The 24288-nt window shown below is 51.8% G+C and overlaps 1 protein-coding gene across 3 annotated transcripts; it reads left to right on the forward strand.

Annotated features, from left to right (window-relative positions):
• Positions 1 to 378: 378 nt before the first annotated feature.
• On the forward strand, positions 379 to 24088 carry PYROXD2 (pyridine nucleotide-disulphide oxidoreductase domain 2). 3 transcript variants are annotated; one of them, XM_074339246.2, is made up of 16 exons: positions 391 to 584; positions 4848 to 4867; positions 7385 to 7478; positions 7563 to 7636; positions 9501 to 9656; positions 11597 to 11750; positions 13526 to 13587; positions 13683 to 13780; positions 15766 to 15907; positions 16338 to 16472; positions 17759 to 17830; positions 18102 to 18268; positions 20425 to 20579; positions 21304 to 21410; positions 22889 to 23009; positions 23801 to 24088. In XM_074339246.2, exons 1-16 carry the CDS (start codon positions 458 to 460, stop codon positions 23869 to 23871), a joined length of 1755 nt encoding a protein of 584 aa, XP_074195347.2. In that variant the 5' UTR covers positions 391 to 457; the 3' UTR covers positions 23872 to 24088. The 3 variants fall into 3 exon arrangements, with proteins under 3 accessions (XP_074195348.2, XP_074195347.2, XP_019580415.3); XM_019724856.3 differs by having other exon boundaries at positions 400 to 584; positions 17759 to 17831; positions 18112 to 18268; XM_074339247.2 differs by lacking the exons at positions 22889 to 23009; positions 23801 to 24088 and adding an exon at positions 22636 to 22876 and having other exon boundaries at positions 379 to 584.
• The last annotated feature ends 200 nt before the right edge of the window (positions 24089 to 24288 follow it).

A 24288-nucleotide genomic window follows, 5' to 3' on the forward strand; every position in this document is an offset into this window, starting at 1 on the left:
CACCCTGGGCATCTAATTCCTTAATGAGAAGCAGGATGGCACAGGGAGAAGAGAAACCTGGGACCCTGTACCACCAGAACGTCCACTGCCCACACCCTTGTCTGAGCCTCAGGGCTCGCTGCCCCATCTGTAAAATGGGAACTCGGGGGCTTACATGAGAGGCTGCTCAGCTGACACAGGGCTAGAGAATTATCAGCATGGCAATGGTTATCCAAAAGCCCGGAGGCAACACAACTTAGTCCAGTTAACAGCCAACCTCCCTCAACTCTGCCCTGTGTGGACTCCATGGGGGGGGCGTGTGCAGCTCAGTGGCCTCTGTTTAGCCCTGGTCCTGGGCCAAATATGGCAGCTGGATGGCAGCTCCTCCTCTCTTCCTGTTTTCTCCCTGCTCCTCCCCCTGCTGGAGCGGACAAAAAAGCTGATTGCAAGCAAATTCCTGGCCGAGTACTGGGCAGAAATGGCTGCAAGTGGCCGAGGTCTCAGAAGGGCCATGCGTGCCTCTCCCTGCCCTGCTTGGAGACCAGCTCACTGGGAAGCCAAGGGTCGCCTGAAGCCTGAGTACGATGCGGTGGTGATTGGAGCAGGTAAATCGGGCTGAGCCAGAGCCGAGGGCTGGGGAGGGCGGCCCTGCTCAGAGGCCTGGAGGGACCCCTTCCCCTCCCTCTTGGCACAAGATGGCCAGGAGTTGGGGCAAGAGCAGGGGGTGGTGGAAAGCCCACCAGTCTGCAAACAGGCACCAAGGTTCTGGGGCTGGCTCTGCTGTTGACTTGCTGTGTAGTCTGGGGCAGATGGTTGCCCTCTCTGGGCTTGGGTCTTCCTATCTAGAATGACCAGGGAAGACTAGGTGAGCTCAGGGGTTTCCCTGTGCCTCCTATGAAATTAGCTGGTTGCCACCACATTCTTGAATTACAAGGGTTGGAAAGAAAGGGCCCTGGGACAACAGACCTGCGAAATCCACCACTTCAAGTGCCCTGCGTTTTGGGTCATCACCGCTTCACCACTAAGCTCACCCATTCCCAAAGGAAACTGGAAGCATTTCATAAAGAGAAGTTAGGAAAAACTAGAAACGAGTCCCAGAGATCCTAGTGCACGTCACAGAGGGTGACAGCTCCCCTCACTGCCTTGCACATCTGGGGCATGTGGGGGTCTGCTGCAGTGGTCCTGCTGCACTTTGCTGCCCCCCAGGCTGCAGAGCACCCGATTCTACCAGGTGACTGTGTGAGGCTGCAGCCAGGGCCAGGGACCCGGTCCCTTTCCTCAGGGCCTCCCATTCACTCACAAAAGACCCCAATTTCAGCTTTTGACATTCTTTCCAACTGGGTTGATCCAGAGGGAGAGTGACAGGACTGAAGGAAGAACACGCCCCTCGCACAGCTCCAGAGCTGCGCCGCGTGTGGGCGTTTCTTCATGTTGTGTGCACTGAGAGCAGGCGTGCGTGGGAAAGTCTAGCAGTCACCCCTCCAGGGGAGAGTGTGTGCGTTTATACACATGCATCAGCTTACTAGAAATGCTAAGAAAAGAAGCGTGGCACACTTTTACATTTCAAATAACAAAACTCTAAATTCCAGGTACCGATTGATTCTCACCCAATTTCTGTGATTTTTGCCAAACTCAGTAGCCAACCTATGGTTCCACTTGGCACATGAGGATAGTTCCGAAAGGAATGTTGTTACTTTAAAGAGTAGAACGAACGTGAAATGAGGATTTATGTCCAAATTTAACTCTGTCTTTAATGATGGGGCTGACTTTCCTTCATCAGATAATCTTCTTTGACTACTGGAAGGACATGTCCTCTATTTTTTGTGCAATTCACAATGTAACAGCTACAAACACAAACAGTGTTGAGTTTAATCTGCATTATTAGCATTTTTTCCATCACTCTCTTAAGTCTAATAACAATAATAAATCAAGCCCTGATGGGTAACGCTTGCTGATTTCCATGGTGTAAGTACTCTGGGCGTGGCCTTTTTCAAGTTACCAACGTGACGTCACCGAATGGGGATTGGGGAGCGATACACAGCTGGTCAGTCACCGTTATATAGTCTGGCTGCTGTACCGATACATGCAAGTAAATAACCGCAATAGAACAGATAATAGTAAAATGTAAAATAATTAGGAAGCGGCAAGTTTTGAGTACTTATTACCTTTGCGTTTAATATATTTTGTTGTAAGTGAATATAACTTAAGTTTTACCAGTGTGAGCGTGTTTGACAACCGCTCACGTGCTCCAGCCCCCACTGACAGCTCAGTGAATGGAAGCACCCAGGCCTCAGCCTCAGAGAGGAACCCCCACAGCTGCCCTTAATGACAGCTCCCCCCTGCTGTTTCCTGGGAAGGAGGCTGACTCTAGGCCTCATCTCTGCCTCCCTAAAGTCGTACCAGTACCTGGGAGCCACCTTGAAGATGACCCCGATTTAGTCATCTGGCTCATCATGCCTCAGAATGACCCAGGAGCTGCTTCAAATGCAATTAGTTCCTGGGGCCCGGACCCGGTGATCAGGAGTCTGAGGATTGAAGGTGACTCTGAAGGTCAGCACGTGTAACCAGCACTTTGAGTGGATCCACAGTCAAGAAACCACATTCAGAGCAGCGTCCCTCCAGAGCTGCCTGGGCCTGCTGCCTAAGGATGCTGTGGGTCAGGCCTGAAGATGAGCTGAGCCTGCAGCTTAAGGCCCTCGAGCAGCAAGAGCAGGTCACCAGAAGCCACAGGAGGGCTCAGCCAGGCCTAGGGTGGGGGAGGGGTGAGAGGAGGAGGGTCCGAGGGTATCCGATCCTCGACCTTGGTCATCTGAGGTCTGTGTGTGTGCATGTGTGGGCTTATGTGTGATGATTGAACCAGGACCCAGTTGCCTGGAAGCCTTTATTAGTTTTCCAAGTTTTATAATCGGTACTAATTAAAGGACAAATAGCTACCATTTATTGAGGGTCTGCTCAGGGTCAGGGCTTCACATACATTATTCGTTATTCTCTCTGCAACACTGCACACTTCCCAGCATCCTCTCTGTTTTACATAGAAAGCAGCTGAGGCTCCCAGCAGTTAAACTAACTCTCCTGAGGCCATGCCTGGTAAACAGCAGAAGCCAGCTTGAGCCCCGGACAGTCAGTCCTTAAGTTGTACGTATTTGAGAGCCAGGCGTTTCAAACTGCAGGTTGCAATGAGTCCCACCCAGCAATATTTTTAAACCTTAAAGAGAATTTTCACATGTATATAAAAATAGTATATCCACCAGCATTATTTAAAAAAATAAATATATATATATATATATAAAATAGATCATCACCTGATTATCACATGATAAGAGTTATTAGCTCAGGAAACATAAAATACATTTCTTTCTGTGGATCGTGGTCACAGAGGTTTGAAAAACTCCATTGTAGCGATTCCGTTAATGGATGACAGGTGGGCTCAATGACCTCTAAAACTCTGGAGTTTCTATGTGCAAAATTTAAAACAAAATCACCTCAGCCGTGAAGAAATCCATCATGTGGGTCATTGCTGCTCCCTTATTTATGGGTGTTTGTGAAATTATCAGCTAAGCGTTTTATTTGAGTAAACACTGAGTGCAGATTGCTGCTCAGAGAACAGTCATCTTCTGACATCTTTGAAGATGCAGAGCGACCTGCTGTCATCAAGGAGAGACACGTGCCAAGTGGGGCAGATAAGGCCGGACCGCCGCCCTGAAAATGAGCTGGGCCTGTTCTCTGCCCAGTGTAGAGTCTCCGTCAGCAGCTGCGCCTGCTCTGGGAGTAAAGGAAGAGGAGGCCGCTCGCCCCAGTGCCCGCGCGCTCCGTGTGTGGGCCTGAGGCTGCCGGCATCAGAATGACCTGGGAGCCTGTGAGAAGTCGGTGCAGGCCCCCACCCCCCAGCCTGCTGAGTAGGCCCTGGGGAGGGGTCTGGGAATCAGCATTTACAGGAATCCTCAGGTGATCCTAAAGCTTCTCACACCTGCGGAGGCACTCGCTACTGCTACCGGGGGAACACGGGATCCCAAGCCCAGGTCAGCGCTCTTAGCCCAGAGGGAGCCCTCCTAAGATTTTTGGAAAGAATCTTTATATGTAAGATAGGTAAGTTTGCCCAACCCAGCTAGGACCCCTGACGTATACTAGCTACTCTAGCACACATGGAAACTGTATATGTTTAATTACTTCATTTTGAACTGTTTCTGCTTTATTTGGGGAACGCTGGGGGTTGATAAAGACAAACCCATGTGCCTATTTGGGGAACACTGGGGCTTGATAAAGACAAACCCATGTGCCTAAAGCCTTCTGGGGCATGACTGTGAACCTCACTTGGCAAATCAAGCCAGGCTGGACAGCAGCTGTCCACAGGACCAGCACTCCCCTGGCGGCCAGTGGTGCCATGGCCCACAGGGACATCCAGCACCAGCACACCGGCTCTCCTGGTACATTTCCTGGTACATCAGTGGACCAGCCATGCTTCCCTTCTCTGCTCTGCCAAGTAAACTGGGACGCTTCCTCCGACGGCCACCCGTTCATCCCTACATGACAGAAGTCCCGCAATACGAGGCTTTGTGGGACAGCTTTTGTCGGGTGACCGTGGATTTCTCCTTGCCCCCTCACTCCAGTATGGAGCTGCTGGCCAAGACAAATAACAGGGCGTTTTTCAAGCCGGGGCAAGAACTAAGGTTTTCTGGTTTCCTACAGACCAGGTGTTTTGTGGGATTGAGCTAGATGCTGTTCCAACACCCAGGTACAGGTTTGGCGGGGTCCTCCAAGGATTTTCACAGGTTTGGGGACAGGGATGGGTAGCTACACTCCTCAAGGAATGTGTCTGTCTGCCTGCTGACTGGTGTTGCTTTCCTCCCTTCTCCCCTGTCTCGTTGCAGGTCACAACGGGCTGGTGGCTGTGAGTACCTCCCCTCTCTGCCCTGCTCCACTGGCTCCTGGGCATGTAGCGCTCAGCAACCACAGGGGAGAAGGAAAGGCAGGCTAGCGTCCTCTCTCTGGTGCTGACCAGTGGCTGGGCCAAATGGACATCGGCAGTAGTTAAGGAGCATGTCAGGGGCTCCCTCTCCTCTCCTCCCCTCCCCTCCCCTCCCCTCCCCTCCCCTCCCCTCCCCTCCCCTCCTCTCTCCTCCCCTCCCCTCCCCTCCCCTCTCCTCCCCTCTTCTCCTCTCCATGCAGGTGGATTCCCCCACCACCACCACCACCACCACCGGCCTTGAGAGAGTCAGGGAACTTTCAGAGGCGAGATGATGAAAAGCTGGGAAGTGTATAACTGGATAGCCTGGGAGTTGTGAGGCTGGGTTCCCATGACTCCAGATTATGGGACGTTCTTGTGTGTAGAGCCCTGTGCTCCCAGCTGGGTCTAGGCCATGTACCAACCTGGAGTACACAGCTGCTACACGGTCCCACACGTACCCCAGAGACAACGAGGAAGACAGTCCAGCAGAGGGGATCCCAAGCTGAGTTGGGCAGGGTTACCCTCAGGGCTATGTTTCTCAAACCTGAGGCCATGTACCCCTAGGAGGCCACAGTGTGTGTTAGCAGGTGTTCAGGCTGCAAGGCAAACACAGAACATCTTCCCGAAGCAGTGGTTGCTCCAGAATATCAATACAGGGGACTTAGAACACCAGTACAGGAGCTATGAGACGTCTGTTGAATCTGAGTAGTTTCCCTGGCTTACCAGTTTTACTTGAACATTTTACAGGGGACATTCTGGAACTCAGCTAATCAATAATTTAAAAGATCAATTTTATATTGATATAAACCTGGGTTTGTCTCCCAGCTCTGCACTTTTGTCTGTGGTGGGTAAGGCAAATCACTTAGGCTCTCTGAGCCACGGTGAAACCAGAGTAAAGACGCCCAGCCTCAGCAGGGTAGTGAACGGAATAGGTAATGTGCATCAAGGGCCTGGCACAAACACTTACACGAATGGTGACTCATGGCGGGAGGTTTCCAGCCCCAGGCCCACCTGGGTACCTTCTGCCATTAATCGAGCTGGGTGGTGACTCCCTGCAGCCAGGAGATCGCACACTATGGGGAACCGTGTGGCTCTCCGTGAGAGGGTGCTGGGAGGAACCGATTCTTCGTGGGATGATTTGAGAGTGAATCTAAGGAAGTGGGGGTTTGCTCTAGATTGGACCCTGTCAGAACATGGGACAACACTGTGACCAGGCGTCTCAATAAGTCCTGTCTGTAGGGAGGGGCACTGGTGTGAAGAGAGTGGTACTAGTGAAGAGGCAGCCGTCACTTGGCCCAGAGAGGGGGCGTTTGGTATTTTGTGGGTGGCCCTGAGACCCGGTTTTGTGCTCAGCGAAAACAGTGAAGAGGGCTTGCTCTGTCTCAGTCTATATGTTGTCAGACTATCTGGTCTGAGGTGCTCGTTCTAACAGGAGAACAACACGACTCGCCTCTGAGGACCAGCCCCGCTTCCCAATGTCGGGGCTGCTCTTTTTCCTTTCGCATCACGATGTGTCAGGAGTGTAGATTCTGGGTCCAGATCATCTGGGTTCAGTTCCCAACCCTCTATTCATCAGCTCCGTGAGCCTGAGGAGAGCCATTGACTCCATTGAGCCTCAGTCTCCTTATCTGTGAGATGGGGGGAACCATGGTGCCTGCCTCTGTGATGCTGGGCTGGATTCAATGGGATGACCCACTGCAGTGGCTGGCACATACTAGTCGCCAAGTAAAGTTTTTTAAAGGTCTGAGTTCTGAACCACATCGTCCCTATTGTCACCTAGCGGGGTGAGGGCGGGGGCGGGTAGGAGGACCAGCATTTAGGTCTATAGATTCAGGACTAGTTCAAGTCAAGAAATGTTTATTGATTTCCCACTAAGTGCCAGAGAAAAATTAATAAAACTCCTGCATCATTTGTTCTCCCAAATAACACCGTGCTATAATCATAGCTACTTTTATTGAGCACATTTTATGTGCCAGGGACCAGCTCAGTGACGCCTCACAGCAGACCTGCAACGCAGGCAAAGTGGGTATTATTATCATCAGCCCCATTTTCACTCATGAGGAAACGGAGGCCAGGTGGAGTAGGTGCTGAGGCTGCCGCCGCAGAAGGAGAGAAAGGAGTAGAAGCTGGCAGTCTGGCTCAGTGCTCACAGGCAAGCTCGCTGTGTGAGGAGGGAGGAGCCTCACCCCCGCCTGGAGGAGATGGGCCTGAGTTCACAGAGTCACCTGTGCCTGCCAGGAGGGAAGGTCACCTTCAGCTGGGAACTGGAGGGGCAGGAACAGTCATGTTGAAACTCAAGACAACTGGGAAAGTGACAATTTACAGGGGAAGTAAGGAGAATGGCATTCCCAGAGGGGGGACAGCATGAGTTGAGGGGTGACATGCTGGCCCTGTAGTGATGACCCTCAGACCACAGGTCAGTCCCCCGGCATAAAGGGAGGGCCCTGTGTGCCCCTCCAGGCTGCCTACCTGCAGAAACTGGGGGTGAACACAGCCGTCTTTGAGAGACGCCACGTCATCGGGGGTGCTGCTGTCACTGAGGAGATCATCCCAGGTGAGCCCCAAGAGGTGGTGTGGGGGGCAGCAGGGAGTCACCCCTGGTGACACTGGTGACTCTCTTCGTCTGATTCGGTTTCAGGATTTAAGTTCTCCCGCGCGTCATATCTTCTCAGCCTGCTGAGACCGCAGATTTACACTGAGCTGGAGCTGAAGGTAGAGCCCCCACCCTGTAGCATGATGGTGTTGGGGGGCAGTTCCACGTTCCCTACTATGTACCTGTGGTGATTCCTCACATCTGAGTCATCTCTTCCATCTGGGGGTTTGTCTGTCTCCCACGGTCTCCTTGGTACATTCCCACAGATGGGTTTTGAGTAGCCCACCTTTGCGTCTTAAAAGTCGAGAAATTTCACATAAAAATCAGACTCCTTTTGATGGATAAACGTTGTCCACATCAGGCCCGTGTTCCTATGTGCAGCACTGGCTGATACCCCACAGGGGACAGAGTCCCAGCCCTCCCCCTTCACTGGTGGTGTCCCGTCCGCCCCCCCAGGGAACCGGCCTGAACCCTTGGGCCTCTGACTTTGCAAAGCTGCCTTAGGACATGAGCCCAGTTAAACTTTAGCTTCTGTTACCATTCTTGGCAGCCTGAGCAGGAAGTCAGAGGGACTTTCACTTTTTCTGGCTCCTGGGCTGTTTCAAGGGGATCCTGAGAACTCCCAGTCTCTTAGTCAACTTAACCTTGGTCCACAGGCCTGCCGACTCTGCCCCCACCCTTTCCCATTCCTTTCACCCTTTACTGCCTCGTTTAGAAATTCAGTCACCACATTCCTGGAGCCCCCTTAGCTTCTGCTGGCTTGTTGCCTCTGTCACCACCACTCAGAGACAAAGGTGCTCTATGCCATCCATACAAGCAGGTGCCATGAACTTAGCACCGACATTAAGTTGAACGTTTGAAATTAATAAGACGTTGAGCCTCTGTTCACAGCTCTTTGGCTGCTGGAACCGGTTCATGGAAATGAGTTCTCTGAACTAGATAACTATAGAAACCCACTCCAGACATTATTCTCTGAGCCCCTAAGAGAAAGGGAGACAGAGAGACAGAGTGAAGAGAGGAAGAGCCTCCCACCTACCAGGCCTCGGAACGGGTCTCTGGTTTTCAGTCCCCCCTCCCACCCCAGACTATAGCTGAAGGCAGTTTGCAAACCCACCAGTTATGCATAGTGGCAGCCATGGTGCTGGGTGTGTGGGTAGACCCTCCTTTTGAAAAATCTAGCTTCTGAAAGCTAAGAATCACAGAATAGAAAATTTCCATATTATTATTTTCTTTATATTTTAAATGCATGAAGGGGACCTTCCATTTAAGGTGACCCTGGAGTACAAGAGTCTGAGTCTGCAAAGTAAATAACATTTTTGGATGTGAATAATTCATCTACCTTGTAAGAATGGATTTTCACATAACGGTTGCTTTCATGTGTTTTTCCAAATCTTAATTATTTATTTCTGGAGTGGAGGCCGTGATAGACTAGTGCTGGGAACCGGGGCTTAGAGTCACAGAGATGTGGTGTTGAAACCCAGATCCACCTCCCAGTGTGACCTTGGACAAGTTACTTATCTTCACTGAGTGTCAGTTGTTGTATTTGTACAATGAGAATGATGTATTTCTAGAGTTGTTGTGAGATAATCTTTGTAAACCCTAGTACAGCTCCTGAAACAGGATAGTGTGGTGTGGCGTGGTGTGGCGTGGTATGGCGTGGTGTGGCGTGGTGTGGCGTGGTGTGGCGTGGTGTGGCGTGGTATGGCGTGGCGTGGCGTGGTGTGGCAGGTGTGGCGTGGCGTGATGTCGTATGGGGCAGCATGGTGTGGTGTCGGATGTTGTGGCATCGTGTGGTATGGTGTGGTGTGGTCTGCCACAGAGTGCCTGGGCAATAGGGCTTTTTATATACTTACATGAAAAAATTGGAACCAGGACCTTGGGAACCTGTATGCAGGTACCTAAATGGGAAAAAGCACAATGAGAGAAGGGTCAAGGGCAGAGGACTCAGATCCCTTCATATGCTGCTTGTGCTGTGTTCTGCAGAAACACGGGCTGAGGCTTCATCTTCGAAACCCCTACTCCTTCACCCCCATGCTGGAAGAAGGCACAGGGAGTAAGGTGCCCAGGTCCCTTCTTTTGGGCACAGACATGGTAGAAAACCAGAAGCAGATCGCCCAGTTCTCGCGGAAGGATGCCCAGGTAGGGAAGCTGCCCAGCAACTGACTTCCTTCTCCCTCGCCTTCCACTGGAGGCAGCTCTTGAAAGGCAAGGGGCCTGGTTGGCATTGTCCGAGAGCACCTGGCCAAAGGCCCCGGGCGCTTAGAGGGGCTCCTCCACCTGCCCTGGGGGGCTCCAGCCTTTGATCTTGGGCTCTGTGCAGAGAAGGGGATGGAGGTCAGTGATGAAGGCCAGTGGGCATCAGAAACCCTCAAACCCATGTGTGTTCAACATGAAGCCACTGCTGGGTGGCCTCTGCTGGCTGATTACAGGTGTGCACTTACACTGTTTGTGCTTTCTATTCTATCCCACCTGCTTTCATAGAGAACTCTCAGTGGTCATCCATACTAACGCACCTGAAAGCCAAAAGGAAGGGGATAAAGGGCAGATCAGAGACAATTAAGGACAGAATGAACTGGATCAGGAATTTAGGACTAGAGAGTTGTAATAAACATTCATTCGATTTGGCATCAATCCCCTGACAGCCCAGGGACAGACACTATCCACGATGGCGTACAGGTCTGGTGAAGGGAAGTGCCCACATCTGAGGGAGGATGCTCCTTTTTTCCTCCGAATTGCACTGTAAGGAATTTGTTTGGGTAGTTATTGAGTGTAAGGGGCCTGGCGTGACTGGTTTTGCAGACATAAAAAGATTCTTTGAATGGCTATTTTTTGTATTATGCCAAAATATAAGCTGAAGGCATAGCATTAACTCATATCTTGGTGGAGACATTTTTATTATAAGAAGAATTTAGGTTAATACAACCACTGTGTTGCTTTTTTGTTGTGTTGCTCTCGTGTTGGACAAGGCCAAGAGAAGCACAGACACACAGTGTATCTCTTCAACCAGCAATTTCCAAACCTGGCTGACAATCAGAATCACATGGGCAGCTTTGCTTTTTTTAGAAGTGATTCTTTTGTGCAGTGGGTTGGGGACCCCTGCCTGCACCCCATTCTCCAAATCCTGCCCATCTCAGATGCACTAGAAAGGATTCAGGACAAGGCCAGGTCCTTAGACCTATAAGACAGTGGCTGCGGCCTTGAGTACTTGTGACCACTAGCCGGAGGCAGGGGCCACACCCCATTGTGGAAAGTCAAAAATCTGAATTCTGGTTTTGTCTTTGCACATTGTCGTATTGCAGGCCTGCTGCAGAGAAAGCTGTTTAACTTCATTTTTATTAAGACTTCTCAAATGTCCTTCAGCACAGGACTTTGCTTTGTGTAAGAGTTATTAAAATTCCATGGGTACATCCATGAGTGAGTCTAGATGAACCAAAAATTAAAAGCTCTGGGCTGAAAATTAAGATAAGGCCTCCAGCAGCACGGGCATCCACCCCTGCTCCTGTCGCCCTTCCTTGATGGAGGGGTGGGTGTCCTAACCAGGCTGTCAAAATGGATTCTGTCGCAGAAACTGGTGGGGTGAAGGGATGCAGGCTGCTGCCCTTGTTTATGATGACAGGACATGGGAGATTTGCAGACCAGGCACGAACCGTCAGCTGGAATACAGGGAACGAGATCTTACTTGGATCGGTAATATATGGACAGACAGGCGATAAGGAAGAAACTTTTAAGTGGTTTTTGGTTTATCACAGAGACCACATTCTAGGGATACTTGCCAGTTTTCTGGGGCTGACTACTGGTCTTGGCCAGTATTAACCCCTTGTCCCTGCTGCCACCCGGTGGCTCTCCTACTGCGCAGGCATTCTCTGACCTCCCCTGGTGTTGACATCAACACACAGACCTAGAACTGGGAGTAATTCAGCACAGCCACGCTGAGCCATGCTGGGCAGGAGCCCTGAGGAACCATGGAGACTCAGCTGAGGAGCAGCAGGCCACCTGGGGCGGCACGGAGGGCAGAGCCTGGGGACAATGTCCCTCTAGGGTTCTAGGCACTGGGGCCTTGATGTGGGGCTCTGTTCTAGGCCTTTCCCAAATATGAGGCCTTCATGAATCGCTTGGCATTGGCCGTCGACCCTCTGCTGGACGCAGCCCCCGTGGACATGGAGGCCTTCCAGCGGGGCTCCCTGCTACAAAGGCTCAAGTCGCTCTCCACCCTCACACCCCTGCTGCAGGCAGGTAAGTCCACAATGCAGGCATCAGAGCATGATGAGTGACCTTCATGGAGTTGAGCCCATTTTCTCAATGACTGGACATAAACCTGACCATCCAAGGCAGCCAGCCAACTGCCATCCATTAACAGGGGCTGCCTGGAGCACATTAGTGAGAAGGTCCTAGCGTGGCCCTAAACTAGAGCCTGACACAAAGGCTTATGTGCAAGTTCATTCCGAAGGGTGACCTAGGGAGAGGAGGAGTGAAACTGGAAAGAGCGAGAGTCGGTACCAGGCTGTGCTGCTGTGCTGACCACCATGCAGGTGACAAGGTACCAGGCTTGTGAGGACCCTTGAGAAGCCTTATGAAATGCACGTGAGGACCATTTCCAAGAGAAGAACGGGGAAACATTTATCCATTAGGTTCTGTCCCCCATTGGTCACAGGTTGTCCTGTTGTGTATTAACGCTCACATAGGGCTGTGTATCCATGGGTGCCAGATGGTTTTTGTGAGGGACCTGTTGTAGTACCAGAGAAGCCCAAGGGCAGAAATGAAGAGGTGCATCTTTCAGGTGTGAGGTGAGATGCTGTCGGTTGCACTGTGTGAAGGTGGTTGAAGCCTACATGGAGCTCATCACCACAGCCATGGGTAGAATCAGAGATAGGAGCCAAGAGAGTTTGAAGAGGTGCCCTCATACAAGAAGGATGCTAGGTTTGAGCTCAGCAAGAAAAAAATTCTGTGATCAATTAGTGATGTCTGCCACGGATATGAGAAGGGAAGTTTTGCGAAGCACACTATTCTTTTCTACCATTCCTTGAGGGTATAAAGGCCAGTTTAGCGTCTATATTCTAAAAAAATGCTGAACCAGTTAGCTATGGTCACAAAATTGCTGCATAACAAACAACTATAAAACTCCAGTGGCATATAAAAATTCATTTCTCATGAATCTACATGGTTCAACTGATCCCAGCTGGGCTCAGCTGATTTGGTCTGGTCTCACACATATGTCTTTGCCTGGGGCAGATGCACTAGGTGCCTCTCATCCTCCTCTTGGAAGCTGCAGGCCAGTCCAGGCATGGGCTTCTTACATCAATGGCAGAAGCACAGAGGGTAAGCCCCAGTGTACAGGCCAGTTTCAAGCCCCTGTTTGCAGCACATCTGCAAACATTCCATTTGCCAAGCAAATCATATGCATGAGTTCAGAATCAAGGAGCAGGAAAGGTCAATGCAGCTAGGGTGGGGGGCACTGTAGAGGTACATGGCAAAGTGTGTGGATACGGGAAGGGGTGCAGGAACAGAGCCAGTAGAATCATCACATACTCCAAAAGTAGACATATATTCTCAGAGTACCAGCCCAAAGAGCTTCGGGCAATAAACATGCAACAGACATTCATGCAATGAGCATTTATGTAGCAACTGCTGTGTACCAGACGCTAAGCTAGGCCCTGGGGCTACCATGTCTTAAGGCCTTACTGCCCTTCCTCTCTGAGGGCATCTGAATCCGTATCAGAGGAGTGGACTAGCCACACCGGCTACCTCCCACGGCACAGCCCTCAGAGTTGAAAGTAAGGGAATATGGGACAAATTAAAATGTTTCCAAAAATAATGCTAAGAACTAAAATGTGTTAAGTGCCTATGAACTTGCAAACACTTTACATACCTCATTTAATCCTCATAGTAGCTCTTGGGGGTATGAAATATTACTCCTATACAGATAAAGAAAACAGGTACAGAGATATTACAGATTAGAGCGTTTCCTTCTTGCCTGTCTCAGTTTATGTTTTATGGATCTTCTCTTTCAGGCCGCATCCTAGGAGTCCAGCTGCCCCAGTATTACCAGGTCCTCACAGCTCCAATTACCAAGGTGAGGGACTCCCCAGCCTCAGATGGGCCTGGCAGTGAGAGTTTCTCTCATCCCAAGGTCCGGAAGCCCTTCTCTCTGCCATTTTGCTGTCCCAGGTGCTGAATCAGTGGTTTGAATCCGAGCCTCTAAAAGCCACTCTAGCAACAGATGCTGTGATTGGAGCCATGTTAAGCCCCCACACTCCGGGGAGTGGGTGAGTGGGGGAGGCGAGGCGGGCAGCAGGCGTGGAGTGAACGCCTCAACAAAGGCAATAACAAGTGTCATTTCTGAGCTGGCCAGAGAGCCAAGCACTTCGCATACTATTCATTTAACCCTCAAGGCAACAGCTGAGAGGTGTGGTTCAGAGACGGGAAGCTAGTAAGTGACAGAGCAGATCTGCAGCCCAAGTTGTCTGACCACCCCCCACCCACCCAAATCTTCCTTCTTAGCCTCTACTCTCTAGTGCTTCAGTAAAGAAAGCCTCTCTCCCACCTCCCACTGTGTTATCTCAACATAAATGTCTTTATCCCATTCTCTTTGTCCTCTCTCTTTCTCACTTCTCCTCCCCTCCCAGGAAGCCCTGTTGCCCCTGCCTCTCCCACTGATGCTTTTCCTGGGTTCCAGAACACGCTCTCACACAGACACCTTTGTAAGGGAGGGAAGCTGCCTTTCCCTTTGTGACTGGGTGGGTGTAGTGACAGCCTGATCCAAGAGGGGGCAGTCAAACACAGTGAAGTCTGTAGTGTGGAAGCCGGAATGGAGGGGTGTGTGTGTGTGTGTGTTGGGAAAGAGGATCCTGCCAAGTGTTGGGCCATGTCCAATGCACCAGAAGATGCAGCTAGAAGCTGTCAATGTGGCTTTTCTCTCAAGGGATGACAGCACCCTTTGGAAGTGGTTTTCAACACACATTAAGCCAGCCCCAAATTCCCCACGGCCATGGAAAGGGGTGGCAGCATTTGCCACACCTTGGCCAAGCTTTATGATAAAATGGCCAGTTTCGTTCTACCAGCTGGGCCTCCTATCCTTTTCTCTGTGGGTCTCCAGGAGGCTTAGCTGCTGCCCATGGTTATAAAATGTGCCTTTAAGTAATTTCTTTCTTCATTAATCCTTTCAATAAATATTGATGGAGCCCTGGCCGTGCGGGGTGCTGGGGCCATAGTAGTGAATGGAACTGAAATCCTGTGGAGAGAAAGGTAGACACAGAGCAAGTAATACTAGTGGAGTGCCGTGAGTGTTAGATCAGGGAAATAAAGCAGGGGAACAACGTGGTCTGGGATCAGAGATGCCCTCCATGTTTAATCTGAGACTCTAAGGATGGGAGGAATCAGCCAAGAAAAGGTGCGGGAGGAAGAGGATTCTGGGCTCCAGACCAACATGTGCAAATGCAGGGAGTCCATGCAAAGAACTGAAAGAGGTTCAGTTTGGTAGGAATGTGGGGTGCTTGGGGGAGCATGGTGAGGGATGAGGCTGACGAGCAGGCAGGAGCCCTGGAGGTCATTTTTGGGGACTGGCCATTGCCCTAGGAGCAACAGTGGGCCAGTGAAGGCTTGAAAGGATGGAAATAACAGGTGCAGAGCTGGGTTTTGGGATCAGGCTCCAGGTTCTGCATAGAGAAAGGTCTGCAGGGAAGAAAGAGTGGGAGAAGGTGTTCCAATTTGGAAGATAGCACCGCAGCAGTTTAAGGAAGAAAAAAAGAGTGGCCCAGACCAGGGAAGAGGTGGCAGGGACCAAGGGTGTTGGAAAGCTCTCTACGAGGCACAGTTGACAACGCTTGATTAGATGTAGGTGATGAGTGACTAGTAGGAGGCAAGATTGACACCCAGGTTTCTGTTGGAAACGGAAGGTGCCATTCACTGGGATGGGAAAAAGAATGAGTTTAAGATGCCTGCCAAAAAACCATTCAAATGGAGAGATCTGTGGCTAGCTGGACACACAGGCTGGAGCTCAGGAGAGAGCTGGCATCGCAGCTACATTGTTGGCACCAAACCTCTGCACACAGATACATTTGCATGGGGAGAGAATGTCGGATGGGGAGGCAAAGGACTCTTACAAAAGCCTAGGGCTCATTTAAAGCCTAGTGGGACGGGGCTGGAGGCGGGAGGGGGAGGCTGAAAGTACAAATGGAATGGATGATTTGTACCTAGAACTCTGGGAGATTAATTCCTCCTCCAGCTACTGATTCTAATGGTCTGTCCTCAGGTATGTGCTGCTACATCACGTGATGGGGGGCCTGGAGGGGATACAGGGGGCCTGGGGCTACGTCGAGGGTGGCATGGGTGCCCTGTCTGATGCCATCGCAAGCTCGGCCACCGCGCACGGTGCAAGTATCTTCACTGAAAAGGTGAACCCTCTTCTACTCTGTACCCCAATTATTGGTTAGAATCCCAGGATAGAACACAGTCTCAGATTAGGAAGGTCCCTCGTTTTATTGACGGACAAGGCAGGGCTCAGAGTCAAGGGGCTCGGGCTATGCAGCCTCTTGGTGGCTGAACAGCTGTCGATCAGGTTCCAGTTCTTCTGTGAACTCAGGTCCCCTGTGAATTCACCACCACTAACCCACATTTAGGCTAAGGCTTCCCATGTGGGGCGTGGGGGGGAGGGCAGGGGGGGGGAGCTAAGGCTTCTCCGAGGGGCTGTAGAGCTCGGCAGGGTGGATTCGGGATGAGGAGGCTGTGAGTGCCGAAGAGCAGCACAGACAGTGGGAATCCCTCAGGATCCAACCTGCCTTCCCTTCCTGGGGGTTTCTGGGGCCTTGTTCCCACGGGCTCCAGACGGTGGCTGAGGTGCAGGTGAGCAGTGGAGGACGTGTTCAAGGAGTCGTGCTGCAAGATGGCTCGGAGGTGAGGAGCAAGGTAGTGCTGTCCAATGCATCGCCACAGATCACCTTCCTGAAGCTCACCCCACAGGTGAGGCCTGCGGGGTGGAGGTGAAGATGTGCGCCAAGACAGGGACTAGGAAATGGGGGTGATCGAGGGAGGCAGGACTGCATCGGGGTAGGATACGCAAGTGCCAAGCCTCTCTGCATCGGAGGAAGCCAGCCCTTCTCTTTCTTACCTAATAGGCAGGTAGCAAACAGGGAAGAAGCCTCACAGGTGAGGAGAAAAATCCAGAGAGAAGAGGAGCCATAGGCCATGCAGCTGGCAGTTGGCAGAGCCAGACCTGGAATCCATGTCTGACTTTCAATCCAGAGTTATTTATACAACTTTTCTGCTATCTTAATTTCTCCCTTGTAATCAACTCTAATTCCACTGTGTGTTGTCAATTATTTCTGTATGAATGCCACATAACAAACAACTACATGACTTATGGGCCTTTAACAAGAAATACTGATTTAGCACACAGAGCTGGAGAGTGCAGCTGACCTGGGCTCACTCAGACATCAGCCATCAGCTGTGAGTCAACTACTGGGCCCTGCTGAACTTGGCTGGGCTCGCTCCCATGCCAGGGGTCAGCGGGCTGTGGCTAGTCCAGGACAGTTTTGGCCGGAATGACCGGGGTGACTCAGCTCTGCTCCACGTGTCTTTTCATCCTATAGCATAGTCTCAGCATCTGGCAGAAAACAAAGCAAGCAAATTCAATCATGCAAATGCTTTGCAAGTTTCTATTTGTATCCTATTTACCACCATCGGCCTTGTCTCATGGCCAAGCCCAGAGTTAGAATGGGAAGGTGTTACAAAGGGGCATGCATACAGGGAGGGGCAAGGATTGGGGCGACTTTTGCAATTGACCATACCGTCCCTGTCCCCAAAAGATACATGTATATGAGCATGGAGCTCCCAACCATTCTTGGAACTATTCTTGGAGACAAGCACCACTTTTTCTGAGTGGTTCTGCTAGTAAAATAACAAAGATAAGTTCTCGTAAGGCTATTCTGAGCTCATAGTAAGACTTCCGAGAGCTTCCAGACCAGAGGACAAAAGAGGACTGCAGACCACCGGCCATCTCCAAAGCAGGAGCTGGTGTGGGCCACTTGCAGGCAGAACTGCTGGCCGGGTACAGGGGAAGAAGTGCTCAGCGCTGAGCGGGAGGGCGTCCAGGAGGGCTTCACAGAGGAGGTGGTTTGGCTGAGCTCTGAAGGATGGAGCGGATTTCCGGAAGTAGAGGTCAAGGGACCAGTCTGAGCAAAGGAGGAAGGCAGCCCCTTGGGGGCCTCGGCCATCCCCAGGCCTTTCATGGAAACTTCTCGTTCCAGGAGTGGCTTCCCGAGGAGTTCGTGGAGAGAATCTCTCAGCTGGACACGCAGTCACCCGTGACTAAGATCAATGGTAAGAGGCATACCTACCACACTGCAGAGCTGTCTCTTCTGACATCATCTGAGTGGGCAGTCTCCAGGTCTGGGGAAAACTGAATTACATCATCATCTCTATCCCCTGACCTCCAGCCTGCCCCTCAATTTGAAGGCGAAACACTCTTCTACTTTTCTCTTCCCAGTCCACCACTTGGTTGAGCAGGGTGATGGGTAGAGAAGGAGGACCCTGGCGGGGGCGGGGAGGGGCGTTGAGGACACAGGCCTTTGGGTCCTGACTCTCCCCATCGGTCCCTCAGTGGCTGTCGACAGGCTGCCCGACTTCCTGGCGGCCCCCAATGCTGCCAGGGGCCAGCCGCTGCCCCATCACCAGTGCTCCATCCATCTGAACTGTGAACACACCGCCCTCCTCCATCAGGCTTTTGAAGATGCTATGGATGGCTGGCCTTCCCACAGGTGGGTGGGCCCTGGGCTTCGTGTCCGCTGGGGTGTTGTTATGCATGAATGTGGTCCTGGGGAGGCAGGAGGAACTGTCCAGACACAGCAGGGATGGCCTCTTACTCCTGGTTAAACATTGACCATGAGGTAAAATCTGCCTAAATCCACACTTAGGTTCTAAGGCCAGGAAGTGCATCCCAGGCAAGAAATCTGTGGGCGGGGCAGGCAAGGGGTGAAGAACTGGACTTGTTCCACCAAATGTCACGGGTTAGCCGAAGGGGCAAAGAGCTGCAGAGATAACAGTGCTGGCTCCCGGGAAGAACTGGAGAAAATGCTTTCTGGGAGAGAAAAGGAGATTCTCTGATTCAGCAGCCTGTTGGAAGGCACACACTCACCCGATTCCACATTCTCTCCTATCTCTGATAAGCTGCCTTCATGCAAAACTTCTAAAAGTATTTTCTACCTCCCTCCGCAGCTGTATCCCCATCCTTCTGGGAACAGGCAGGGACATTGCAGGAACAAGCATCTTTCCATACTGTCAATTGTCCACCAAAACCAGGCTCATATAGATACACGTTGGGGGCACTGGGGATCAGGCAGGGGCTTGAAACAAAATGCTTATCATAAGATGGGCACACACATATTTATAGCATGAGGTAAAGAGGATGTGTGTCCTGAGAGAAGGGTAGAGGGCAAAGACCACCTATCCATACATAAATATTTGGTGGCCCCTACTCTGTGCCAGGCTTCGTTCTGGGACCTGGGCACAAAGCAGCAAGCAGGGTCAACATGGCCTCTGTCCTCAGGTCTCTGACCTACAATGGGAGACGAGAGTCAGCAAACATGCACTGATGATATGGAGGAAGCTAGGTCAGGAGAGGGGAGGGTTTGCTAGTCTTTATAAGGAGGTCAGGAAAGGCTTTTCTGATAACATGATGCTTGAGCAGAGACCTGAAGGAAATAAGAATACAGGTCTTGTGGATATCTGAGGAAGAATATTCCCACAGAGGGAAAGTCAGATGCAAAGGCCCTGGGGCATGCATGTGCTACTCTGTTGGAGGCACAGGGATGAGGCAAGTGGCTGGAGAAACAGAACCTGGGAGTGAAGGATAGGATGTGGGGTCTGAGCTGCAGCTGCTACCACCTGCGGGCATTGTCGACCACTCCTGGCCAGGGAAGTGTGTGCAGAGCCTGACATGTATTTTAGAAGAACCACTCTGGCCACTGTGTGGAGAAAAAGGGCCATCTGTTGCAATTTGTTACCACTGCAGAATCCAAGGGAGACGGGACGGTGGCTTGGACCAGGGTTGGGGCAGCGGATATGATGAGAAGTGGCCAGATACTGGGTGTTTGAAGGTAAAGCTGAAAGGATTTGTTGCTGGATAGGAAGTAGGGTGTGAGTGAGACAGAGGAGCCACCAGATGATGGTGTGTCCCTCTAGCGACAAGGGGAAGATGGTGTATGCAGGGAAGAGCAGGTTTTAGGGGAGAGCAGCCATTCAGGTTTGGACGAGTAACCGTCAAGGTGCCTAGTGGACAGACATCCGAGTTCAGGAGAAACATTGCAAGTGAGGGATGCAGGGAGACGGGGCATTTTGTGTGGCTTTGAAGGGTGGTCATATTTGGAGAGCAGAGGAAGAATGCATCCAAGTAGAACAGGTGTTGTAAACAAGGGAGCGGCAGGAAGCAGGTCCTAGTTCAGGGGGTGTCAGGCAGCCCCAGCAGCTATTTGACTTCGCCGGCTCACGACAGGTAACCAGGCAGGGGTGAGCTTGGTTGAAATCTGGCCGCCTGAGCACCTGCTGTCTTAGCCTGGCCCCGTCACTTATTCATATTTTCTGTCTGGACCTTGGAGACAGTTGAGACCCTGGTTAGAGTACAGGCTGTGAGACGAAGGCAGGGACAGGGCACACACTGAAAGGCGGCTGTGCAGGACCAGAGACCTGGGGCCGGGGGCTGGGGGAGCCCCTTGGGAGTAGTCTGGACCGTCCTATGGTCACTGAGCCCATGCAGGGGAACAACCCCCGTGTCCTAACAGAGATAATCGGCCCTGCCTTGACATCATGTCATCCCAGGCCTTCCTTTTGTCCCCAGTCATCTCAGAGCACCCCCAGCTCCTTCCCGTGGGGCAGCTGCGGTTCTTCCGCTCTGACCCTCTCCTGCCCCTTCTCACAGGCCTATGATTGAGCTCTGCATCCCTTCCTCGCTGGACCCCACCCTGGCTCCCGCCGGCTGCCATGTCATCTCCCTCTTCACTCAGTACACTCCCTACACACTGGCTGGTGGCAAGGTCTGGGACGAGCAGGCGAGAAACACCTACGCAGACAAAGGTAGGAGGGCTGGACGGGCCTGTTTGCAGAGTGACAGCTGGCCATGCGGGCTCACTGGACCTCTCTCTTCCTGGCTGCCCCATTCAGGATTAACACCTCAGGCTCTGTCCCAAGCGAAGAGAACTGCCTGCCGAGGGAACTTAAGTCAACATATGTGTACCTCCTGGGTTCAGGCAATGGGCCAAGAAAGGGAAAAAGACGCAGTTCCTGCCCTCAAGTTGCTCACAGTCTAGTGGGTTGAGTAACAAAGAAACCAGCCTTATAGTACAAGGTACTATGTGCACCGAAGGAGGGAGCTGTGAGCCAGAGAGACAAGCAGAGCTTTCCAAGGAAGGGGCATGTGAGCTAGGTTTTAAAGGATGAATACGAGTTGGCCAGGCAGCAAAGGGCATTCTGAGCACAAGAAACAGCTTGAGCACAGCAATGAGGTGAAGGAAGCTTCGCATAGTGAAGGGGGGACAAATAATTGTGTGTTTAGGGTTGGGGAAGGAGGTGGGAAAGGGTGGGGGGCTGAACCAGCCTGAAATCCATAGGTCTTTGCACTGAATTATTTATTTGCCTGTGGACTGTTTTTGTTTGCTTATTGGGATGTAATTTGCATATGCTAAAAGAAACCCATTTTAAGTGTATGTTTTAATGAATTTTAGTAAATTTGCCAAGTGTGCAATGATAACCCCTCCCTTCTTCCTCTTAACACCACCCCGTGTGCTTGCCCGGTGCCCAGTGTTTGACTGCATTGAGGGCTACGCCCCGGGCTTCAAGAGCTCCGTGCTGGGCAGGGACATCCTCGTCCCACCTGATTTAGAGAGAATCTTTGGGCTTCCTGGAGGGGTGAGTATAAGCCTGGGGGGTCCCTGATACATTCTTCTCTCTATACCCCCTCTTCCTAGTGAGCCCTCCACACTCAGCCTTTATCGGAAACGGGGACAATGGCAGAGACCATGGTGGAGGGGGGACAGAGGAGTGGTCAGACCTAGGGAGTGGGGAGGAGTCAGGAGACACAGACAGGACAGACAGTGCCTACTGAGGAGGTCACCAGGATGGTGGCCCTTCTGCCTGCCTGTCCATGTCAGCCTGAGCCCTCGGACTTTCCACAGAGGGAATTCCCCTCTTCAGGCAGCATGTCCTCAGGCTTCTATCCGATGTATCAAAAACTCACGGAGACTGGAGGCAAGGAGACCCGTTAGGAGGCCAACGGGAATCCAGCAGCCACAGCCATATGGCTACGGGTCGCGTGAATGAGTCTCGGCCAAATCGAGATGTGCTGCAAGTGTAAAAGGCTCACCGGATTGCAAAGACTTAGCACGCACGCGCACACACGTAAAATGTCTCATTAGTAATTTTTATATTAATATGGTGAAACGATAATGTTTGGGATCTACTCGGTTAAATGAAATATAATTGACATTAATTTCACCAGTCTCTCTTTAAATTTTAATGTGGCTACTAGAAAATAAAAATTATGTATGACTCACGTTATATGTTTATTGGCCCGCGCTGGCCCAGATAGAAACTAAAGGAGGGAAAAGGGTGATGGATGTGGAAGGAAGGCAGGGGGCGGGCAGAAGTGAGAAGTCTTGGTAGGTCAGGGCGGAAGTCATGTGCAGGATGCAGCCTGGAGGCCGAGGAGGGTGGTGTCGTCCACCGGGGCCGGGGAGAAGGGACAGAGCAGACTTCAGGGATGAGGATGAGCTCAGTTTGGGACATGTTGAGGGTTAATGGAAGTACATCCCCACGGTGGGTCCAGCAGACGTTGTCTTCTTGCCCAAACCTGCCCCACAAGTATGGCCTTCCCATGTCCACTCTGCCTCCCTTCCTGGCTAGTCTGACCCAGGCCAGGGGAGCAGAACTGAGTTCAGGTTCCAGTGCCCTTTGTCGGCCATTTACTGTGATTCTGCTGGAGCTTGGACCCCCGAGGTCCAGGCTCAGATGGGTGTCTTGGCCAAAGAAACATGTGCCAGAAGCCAAAATAAGTCAAATTCCTCTATTATTCAATAGAGTGGTTTTCCTAGTCCACAGCAAAACCTTTCAAATCTTCCTTTTCTTTCCCATTCAGTTTCCATGCGCTCTGAAGATGCTCCCCACCCTTCTTTCTTCCTGAAAAAAGTGCCTCTGGAAAACTTCACCCTCCTGCCCTAGGACCTGTGGCTATTCTCTCTCTTCCTCTTCTCTTTCTGCATCATAAGAACCAAGGAAACATCCCAGAAGGAGAACAACCTTCCTCAGAGAACAGGCGAGGGGAAGACACCCACAAAGGCGGTAAAGACCATAACGCCTCACGCTAACAGCTGTGGCCCTGCCTCCCACAGAACATATTCCACTGCGCCATGGGCCTGGACCAGCTCTACTTCTCGCGCCCCCTGCCCCTGCACTCCAGCTACCGCTGCCCTCTCCGGGGCCTGTATCTCTGCGGAAGTGGGGCCCATCCCGGTGAGTGGCCCTCCCTCCCACCACTCCCCTGTGTGGCCAGTGAGGGCTGGCTGGACATCAGAGGCTCACAGACGGGGAATAGGATAAACAATGAGGGCGGTGGGAGAGCAGGAGGGAGCATGGAAGTCCCCCGAGAACAAGCCGTACCCCATATTCAGAAGCCTCAGCGCTTGGGTAAACTAACAGTGGTGGCCTCGGCCAGACCGGCCACAGCCCACGAGTTAACTCCCAGCATCTCCTCCTGAGGTTTAAGGGTATGTCCCCGAGACATCTCTCCAAATTCCAATTTGGGGTTCTGAGAGAACCACGTCCCTAAGATCCCCCTCCATATTTTAGACCAGCAAGAATCAGTCAAGTTAAGTTTCTCAATTTTAAAATCCGCCCCTGCACCTATCCCGAGCCTAAGCGACCTCACCAAGGTGGCCACTTCATTCTGACCCTTTCTCGGAGCCGTGTGGGCCTCGGCCTCCGAGAAAGGCTCTGTACTTCCACATGGTCCCCCTCAAGCCCTCGCTTCCATGTCTTAGTTTCGCCTGCTGAGAGTCTCAACATCTAGCACGTCAGCTCTCAGACTGATAGGGGCCCCTGCTCCAGAACTCCGAGGCAGGAAGGCTGGAGGGGAGCCCAGAGTCTGTCTCCATAGCTGTCCCAGGTGGTTCTGATGCCCACGGCCCGAGCACCTCCCTCAAGCATCCTGCTCGGCCTGACCACCGCTCTCTGTAAGGCCTGGGCCTGCCTGCTCCCTGCGGGGTTCTCAGCACGGCTTTGGTTCACGGGAGCTTCCCTTCCAGGAGGAGGTGTCATGGGAGCCGCTGGACGCAATGCAGCCCACGTGGTCTTCGGGGACCTCAAGAGCATGTGACCCTGAACCAACTCGGACCCAAGACGAAGAATCCACCCTTGAGCTTTTACGTCCCCATTGGGTCAACTGCCCAGGTTATGGCTTGAGGCAGACCAGCCCTCAAGGCTCAAGCGACTATTTTAGAAAAAACGTACAAGTTACATTTGGTACTGGTTAACCTTGTACCCATGAGTTCATGAATGAGCGGGTTTTATTTTATTAAAAATAATGTTTCATAGCTAGTTTCTATTCTTTCTATATATTAGTAGAATAGGTAACATGCAGTCATTTGTAATGACACGCTGTGTGATGATAGGTGGGATATACTTGTCTGGGACACTCAGGATTCTCACAACATCGGCTCCAAACAGTCCTTGGGACCAACAAGCATCCCCGACGCGCTGCTGGGCCCCCACCACCAGCAGATTGGAGGACGGC

This window comes from Rhinolophus sinicus, chromosome 15 (assembly GCF_057876585.1).
Source record: "Rhinolophus sinicus isolate RSI-liver-muscle chromosome 15, RSI-T2T, whole genome shotgun sequence".
Lineage (NCBI taxonomy): Eukaryota > Metazoa > Chordata > Mammalia > Chiroptera > Rhinolophidae > Rhinolophus > Rhinolophus sinicus.

What these genes read in the sequence shown, in the direction of transcription:
- PYROXD2 (XM_074339246.2), top strand. Translation starts at nt 458, where the DNA reads ATGGCTGCAAGTGGCCGAGGTCTCAGAAGGGCCATGCGTGCCTCTCCC. An exon ending in TCACAGCTCCAATTACCAAG is followed by an intron (nt 13,588 to 13,682) that starts GTGAGGGACTCC and finishes TTGCTGTCCCAG; the next exon opens with GTGCTGAATCAGTGGTTTGA. An exon ending in TCCTGAAGCTCACCCCACAG is followed by an intron (nt 16,473 to 17,758) that starts GTGAGGCCTGCG and finishes TTCTCGTTCCAG; the next exon opens with GAGTGGCTTCCCGAGGAGTT.